The sequence below is a fragment of the Coenobita brevimanus genome, chromosome 69 (assembly GCF_032717465.1).
Source record: "Coenobita brevimanus isolate Jiangsu-jjx chromosome 69, ASM3271746v2, whole genome shotgun sequence".
Taxonomy (NCBI): Eukaryota; Metazoa; Arthropoda; class Malacostraca; order Decapoda; family Coenobitidae; genus Coenobita; species Coenobita brevimanus.
Genome location: NC_137022.1, coordinates 2,900,001 through 2,907,500, shown reverse-complemented (window position 1 = coordinate 2,907,500; position 7,500 = coordinate 2,900,001). Strand labels below are relative to the sequence as shown.

Here is a 7,500-nt window from a genome sequence, read left to right as displayed (position 1 = left end):
TTGCAAGAGCCCATCCACACCTCACCTCCCCTACACCTTACACACAGGTAGCTCTCTCTCTCTCTCTCTCTCTCTCTCTCTCTCTCTCCTTCTTTCTTTTTCTTCCCGTGCCTCCTCCTCCTTCTCCTCCCTCAGAATGATTGCGTGTGTGTGTGTGTGCGCGCGCGCGCGCGCGTGTGTGTGCGTGTGTGTGTGTGTGTGTGTGTGTGTGTGTGTGTGTGTGTGTGTGTGTGTGTGTGTGTGTGTGTGTGTGTGTGTGTGTGTGTGTGTGTGCTTATTTCCTTCCCTCCTGTCTTCCTCCTTTCATTCCTCTTTTTCCTTCCTTCCTTCTTTCCTTCCTTCCTTCCTTCTTTCCTTCCTTCCTCTCTTTCTCCCTTCTGTCCTCACTTTCTTCCTTCCTTCCTTCCTCTCTTCCTTCCTTCCATCTTTCCTTCCTTTCTTCCTTCCTTCCTTCCTTGTTTCTTTCCTTCCCTCCTTCTTTCCTTCCTTCCTGCCTGCCTTTCTGCCTTTCTTCCTTCCTTCCTTCCTTCCTCCCTTGGTTCCTCTATTCCTTCCTCCCTTCTTTCCTTCCCTCCTTCCTTCCTCTCCAACTCTCTTAAAACACCTCTCTCTCTATCTCTCAACATATTTCTCTTTTTCCCGCATTCTTCCTCTTTCTTTCGCTTCACTTCACACTCTCTCTCTCTCTCTCTCTCTCTCTCTCTCTCTCTCTCTCTCTCTCTCTCTCTCTCTCTCTCTCCGACGCTGATAGATTTATTATAATCTTCACAAAATATTTTCCTCTCCTGCCATATTTGAAGACGAGGAAGAGGAAGAGGAAGAGGAAGAGGAGGAGGAGGAGGAGGAGGAGGAGGCGGAGGAAAAGAAAGACAGAATATGAAGAGGAAAGAGTGGATATGAAGAGAGAGGGAATACACTGAGGTGGTTTGGCATGTGGAGAGGATGGAGGGTGAAAGACTGACGAAGAGAGTGTATGTGAGTGAGGTAGAGGGGGGAAGAGGGAGGGGGAGGCCGAGGATGAGATGGAGGGATGGGGTGGAGAGGTATATGAGAGAGGGGGGTGTAAGTTGGGACCGAGGTAGTGAAATGGCAGGGGACAGGGCGACGTGGAGGCGATTTCTTTGTGGCCACCCCGAACTGGATTGAGGCGTCTGGCAATAGAGAGAGAGATAGAGATAGATAGATAGATAGATAGATAGAGAGAGAGAGAGAGAGAGAGAGAGAGAGAGAGAGAGAGAGAGAGAGAGAGAGAGAGACGCGGCATGCAACTTGAGACCAATAAATGGTGTGCAAGCTGTCCATGGAGGAGGAGGAGGAGGAGGAGGAGAAGGAAGAAGAAGAAAAGGAAGAAGAAGAAGAGGAGAGGGAAGAAGAGGAAGAGAAAGAAGAAGACGAAGAAGAAGAAGAAGAAGAAGAAGAGGAGGAGGAGGAAGAAGAAGAGAAAGAAGAGAGGAAGAGGAAGAGAGTGGGAGGAAGAAGAATGGAGGACGGAAAAGAGATGGAGGAAGAGGATTACACAGGATTACACAGGAAAGCAAACAGCAACAGACCTTATGGTCCTTTCGAGGCTGCTTGTTACAGAGAAAACTATGACTACAAGATCTAACTCTACATGCTGAAGGATAAGGATAGTAAAGCAAGAAGGCTTCCCCCACCACCAAACCCTCCAGGAAAAAGTGAGAAAAACCACCATGCAGCATGGAAAAACTGACATGGAAATTTTATAGGAAACACTGGAAAGGAAAAGTCACATTCTATAATACTTTGTCTATAAGCTACCCGACTGAGTAACCTGAAAGAGAAAGTAAACAAATAAAATAATAGTTACGGCATGACATTATAAACCGGTACATTGAATTAATGGGACGTCTGTGGACATAACGTGGAAGCTACACACTGCACAGTGTGGATGTCTAGGGGTGGTGCGGCAGCCTTGCCTGGCGCTTTTAAGGTAGGCAGCAGTCAATCAGGCAATAGCTCCGTTCGCTCCACTGAGACAAGGAACTCTCCCATGTGGGACAAGTACACAAGTTTCATCCTGAAGCAGTGGCCCCTGGTACATTAAAAAAATCCCGATGTGTAGTGCCACACATTTGATATTCATGTATGTGTTTAGTAGTACTGTAATTTTAAGTTAGATAGGGTGTAACCTGAATATTAGTCTATAAGTTCCTACCCTAAGTAGTAATTCATATATTAATAATTACTGTAGGGCTAACTCTATTTTTTATATGTATGTACCTCTGTATCTATGCAGTGGGTGATGTAATTGTAGATGTTGAGCTATGGGAATTCCCCGTCTCGTAGAGTAACGAATAACAGACAGATGCGCCAACTTTTCTTGTCGTTGTTGGACGCCGAGTTTAAACCTTAAACAGAGTAATGATGAATATACAATTCTTTCCGTAACCTAGTTGTGAAATGTTTGCTAATGAAGCTGCTAGAACACAAGTATGTAAGATTAGCAGTCCAAAAGGCCTAAATAATGTCATTTGTGAGGATTTAAAGTCCCGTTTATCTTGACCGTCACTAGATGGCATGAGCTGCTCTCAGATTCAAATTGAGATAGTGATAGAATCAGTATCTAAATTAAGTAAGGAATAAATCCCAAATTTTCCCCAATTCAATCAAAGTCTTGTCGTCATGGGTACACTGCTGAATAAATTGTAAAGAGAATTGAAACCCACCATATTTCAAAAACATAATCTCATTTGAGCTAGCGGTGGCGTCCTGTGGTGCCCGACAGGCCCCACTTGCTGCCCAGATATCGTGTGTAACAGACGTTCGTTTAGGTGAGTCGTCCACATTTCTTCTTCCTCCCCCTCTTTTTCTTTGTTTAATCCTTACTTATTATGAACTATGAGAAGTAATATTGTTGAGAGTTTAACGTAGAGTGACTTGCTGCCCAGATATCGTGTGTAACAGACGTTCGTTTAGTTCCCCAGACACCAGCGACGTCCGTGTGAGCACGCCATTATTCCCAAGTATTGCCCATAGACTTTTACACTTACACTTACACCACTCACGAGTTATTTTAACGAATCGAAGGTAGTTGATATGTTATTAATGATCCTATCAAGTGAACTTTTTTTTGTAGATAAGGAATAGAAATGTAAAAGTGATATGTTCTGTAACGGAAAGGAAAAATTCAAATTCATTAACTGTTCTCTTTCTTTAAAATTAACTTATTAGAAAAAAAATATAATCAGGAGCGTGGAAGGGAACTTACTGATTGTGAGCAATAATGTGATATTTGAGTTGTACCTCGAGGCTAAACAAGTCCGAGTGATTGGGGTGTTCCTGGTGATTGTATCTCTTTTTTTGAATTATTCCTCGAGGCTAGACAGGCCCGAGAGATTATGTATTTCTAGTGATTATATAACATTGTTAATGATGAACTGAAAATAATATTGACTTGGTGTGGGAATCGTAAAAAGTACACTAGGAGAATATATTATATGGGTGAAGATGAACACAAATAATCATTCTTATCGGTTCGAGGCTATGCCAGCCCGAACAGACAATTCATGCCTGTAAAAAAAGTGTCCCTGTCTTGAGGCCATTGTTGAGCCCAAGAGTAACGGCCAAAAGGAAAGTAAAGTACAACGACTCCATACCTCGCGTATACCAAATTGTTCGTCTGGTAATAATGTTAGAGGAATGATCACCCAAAAGCCTTAGTAACCTTTACAATCTTCTCTCATACTAAAAAGGGTCATGTAACAAAAAATGTTTTGTGGAAATTAACAGAATTATTAAAGTAGAGTAAAGTGTATATCATTTTCTTTTCTTTATTAGTATATCTAATCAAGGAAATTATGTCCTCAAGCCAAATTCACTCCCCTTCCAACTCAAGATTCCTTCCCTGAGGGAACGACAACCACCTGAGGTACCGACTAAATCTAAATCTCGGCCAAAAACTACAAACGCTACCACAATTCATTCTTTTCATAAATATTTACCATCCACTATACTAAGTCGAGTACCACTTGTATATCCATGGGTGAGTTGATCAATACCCACAACAGGTAAGAAAATACATACCCCTATCATCATTACACTGGTGTCAGCCAGTGGCATAAAAATTCTTAGCATCACACTGGTGAATACCGGTGGGATAACATTCTTACCATTACACTGGTGTCAACTGGTGGGATAAAGTTTCAGGTTTTACAGATGGTGGTCACTTGACTAACAGGGACCCTCAGTGATCCACAGCCCATCACAGGTCGAAAGTAAGAGTAGTGACCGTTAACTCAGGGTTATCTGTGCAGATCCTAATCTGTGCTTACTGTATATTACCTCATTTGCTTTGGGTAAATCGAAAAACGTATAATGACGTGAAGTGACGCTATGTTAAGTTTATGGGGTGTCCTGTAGACACGAGGGGACTGCACAGTGTGGATGTTTAGGGGTGGTGCGGCAGCCTTGCCTGGCGCTTTTAAGGTAGGCAGCAGTCAGTCAGGCCCTAGCTCCGTTCACTCCACTGGGACAGGGAACTCTCCCATGTGGGAAAAGTACACAAGTTTCATCCTGAAGCAGTGACCCCTGGTACATTAAAAAAAAAATCCCGATGGTGGTCGCTTGACTAACAGGGACCCTCAGTGATCCACAGCCCATCACAGGTCGAAAGTAAGAGTAGTGACCGTTAACTCAGCGTTATCTGTGCAAATCCTAATCTGTGCTTATATTGCTTTGTTTGCACTGAATAAATTGAAAATGTATAATAACGTGACGCAACACTATGTACGGGTACGTTGTTTACGGGGTGTCTTGTAGACAAAAGGGGCATGAACTTACATGTACCGTAGCTATAAAAGCAAGTTATTCGGACAGAAAAAGAGTCAGCTGAGGATTCTCGTGCAAATATTTGTCTATTTTGTTTTTGAATGTCTCAATTGAGATACTGTTCACGGTATCTGAGGGTAATCTGTTCCAGATATTTACAACTCTGTTAAAGAAGAAGTATTTTGCTTCGTGGGATTGGAATCGTTTTCCCATAATTTTGCAGCCATTACTTCTGGTTTGACTCGACCGGTCTATATGAAAATATTTATTCATGTCTAAGTTGTCATATCCCTTCATGATTTTGAAAACTTCAATAAGGTCCCCTCTTAACCTGCGCTTCGTTAGGCAAAATAATTTAAGTTCTTCAAGGCGTTCCTCATACGGTTTGTTTCTAAGTCGTGGTATCATTTTTGTGATTCTTCGCTGAATTTTCTCTAATTTTTCAATGTCCTTTCTGTAGTATAGAGACCAGAATTGCACACAATACTCAAGATGGGGGCGCACTAGCGAGTTGTACAAGGCAAGTATGACTTTTTCCGATTTAAACTCGAAAGTTCTTCCAATAAAACCCACTAGCTTGTTTGCAATTTTAACCGCATCGGTACACTGCTTGCTTGGTTTTAGGTCATTTGATATTATCACACCAAGATCCTTTTCACTGTCTGTACTTGATAACTGAATATTGTTCATTTTGTAATTTGCATGGACATTGTTACTTCCAATATGAAGTACTTTACATTTTTCTGTGTTGAATTTCATTTGCCATTTTTCTGCCCAGCTTGCTAAAGTATTAAGGTCATTTTGTAACTGCTGCCACTGTAATTTTGAAGTGACTTTACCAGTTATTTTAGCATCATCTGCAAATTTGGATATTTTACAATTTAGACCCTCATCAATATCATTTATATAGAGGAGGAGGAAGAGGAGGAGGAGGAGGAGGAGGAGGAGGAGGGGGAGGAGGAGGAGGAGGAGGAGAGGGAAAAAGTAAAGGGAAGAAAGGACAAATACAGAGAGAGAGAGAAAGAGAGAAAGAGAGAGAGAGAGAGAGAGAGAGAGAGAGAGAGAGAGAGAGAGAGAGAGAGAGAAACGAGGGGAAGTTAAGGAGAGAGAAAGCTTTTAGGGGGAGAGAAAATCAGGAGATAGACAGGAGGAAGGAAGGAAGGAAGGAAGGAAGGATGGGAGGAAGGAAGGAAGGATGGAAGGAAGGAAGGAAGGAAGGAAGGATGGAAGGAAGGAAGGAAGGAAGGAAGGAAGGAAGGATGGAAGGAAGGAAGGATGGAAGGAAGGAAGGAAGGAAGGAAGGATGGAAGGAAGGAAGGAAGGAAGGAAGGAAGGATGGAAGGAAGGATGGAAGGAAGGATGGAAGGATGGAAGGAAGGATGGAAGGAAGGAAGGAAGGATGGGAGGAAGGAAGGAAGGATGGAAGGAAGGAAGGAAGGAAGGAAGGGAGGAAGGAAGGAAGGAAGGGTGGAAGGAAGGAAGGAAGGAAGGATGGAAGGAAGGAAGGAAGGAAGGATGGAAGGAAGGAAGGAAGGGTGGAAGGAAGGAAGGAAGGAAGGAAGGAAGGAAGGATGGAAGGAAGGAAGGAAGGAAGGATGGAAGGAAGGAAGGAAGGATGGAAGGAAGGGAGGAAGGAAGGAAGGAAGGGTGGAAGGAAGGAAGGAAGGAAAGAAGGAGGGAAGGAAGGAAGGAAGGAGGGAAGGAAGGAAGGAAGGAAGGAAGGAAAGAAGGAGGGAAGGAAGGAAGGAAGGAAAGCAAGGACAGGAGGAAGAAAAAATAGAGAAAGAAAACAAGAAAAAGAGAAGGTATCACTAGAGAGACAGAAAGACAGACAGACAGACAGACAGACAGACGGACGGACAGACAGACAGACAGACAGAGGCAGAGACAGAGATAGAGACACAGAAAGAGACAGAGACATCAAAGGCTGAAGAAGTACCTCAACTCAAAATCGGAAAAAAAGATATACATGAGGTAAAGATAAAATTGGCTCTCTTTTTACACCTGTCGAGTGAGATAGAGATAATACCTGCCCTCCTACCTTTTTACACCTGACGAGGGCGACGATGGTGACGAGGTTGGCCGGGACGCCGAGGACGATGAAGACGATGCAGCAGAAGGCGGCGAAGTCCAGCAGGTGAGGCGGGTAGTTGGCGAAGAGCTGGAGGGCCTCACCTGGGGTCTCATTGAAGGACGAGGTCTGGAGGCTGAGGTTGTGGGCCAAGGAGGAGAGGTAGAAGGCCTCCGGGTCTCCAAGGACGAGGTTGGTCCTTGACTCTCCTCCTCCACCTACAGGCTCGAGTGGGAGGTCCAGGGCTGCCCCGGAGTTTTGGCTGAAGAAGCCTTGGCTGATGATGGAGGTATTTTGCCCTTGCACCTCCTCCTCCACTTCCTCCCGCCTCCCTCCTCCTCCACCCAGCGTCCGTAACAACCATTGACCTTGAATGACCTCGCTGGTGTTCAAAGCTGTGTCAGGGTAGGTCATTTTGTGTCCAACGTGTTAGGTCACCTTTGAGTATTGTTCAGTTCCCATTACTCTCTCGCTCTCAAATTTCAAACTCGTTCAATACACCCTGTTCACTCAAATTTTCGGTTGTGTTCGTTATGTTTTCAAAATTCAAAAATAACGTTCAATTCTAGACCTGCCTTCCTCCGTATTCTCTCTCCATTTCAGTATTTCTTTGGCCTGTAATTCTCTGGTGATGTTCATTG

The 7,500-nt window shown here is 43.8% G+C and overlaps 1 protein-coding gene across 1 annotated transcript in view; it reads right to left on the bottom strand.

Annotated features, from left to right (window-relative positions):
* The window catches only part of LOC145406043 (G-protein coupled receptor moody-like), a 72,802-nt gene that overhangs the window by 18,880 nt on the left and 46,422 nt on the right, over nucleotides 1–7,500 (bottom strand). The window contains exon 3 of the mRNA XM_080277230.1: nucleotides 6,830–7,121. Coding sequence (XP_080133356.1) covers nucleotides 6,830–7,121 — 292 coding nt within the window. The remainder of the gene's footprint in view (nucleotides 1–6,829; nucleotides 7,122–7,500) is intronic.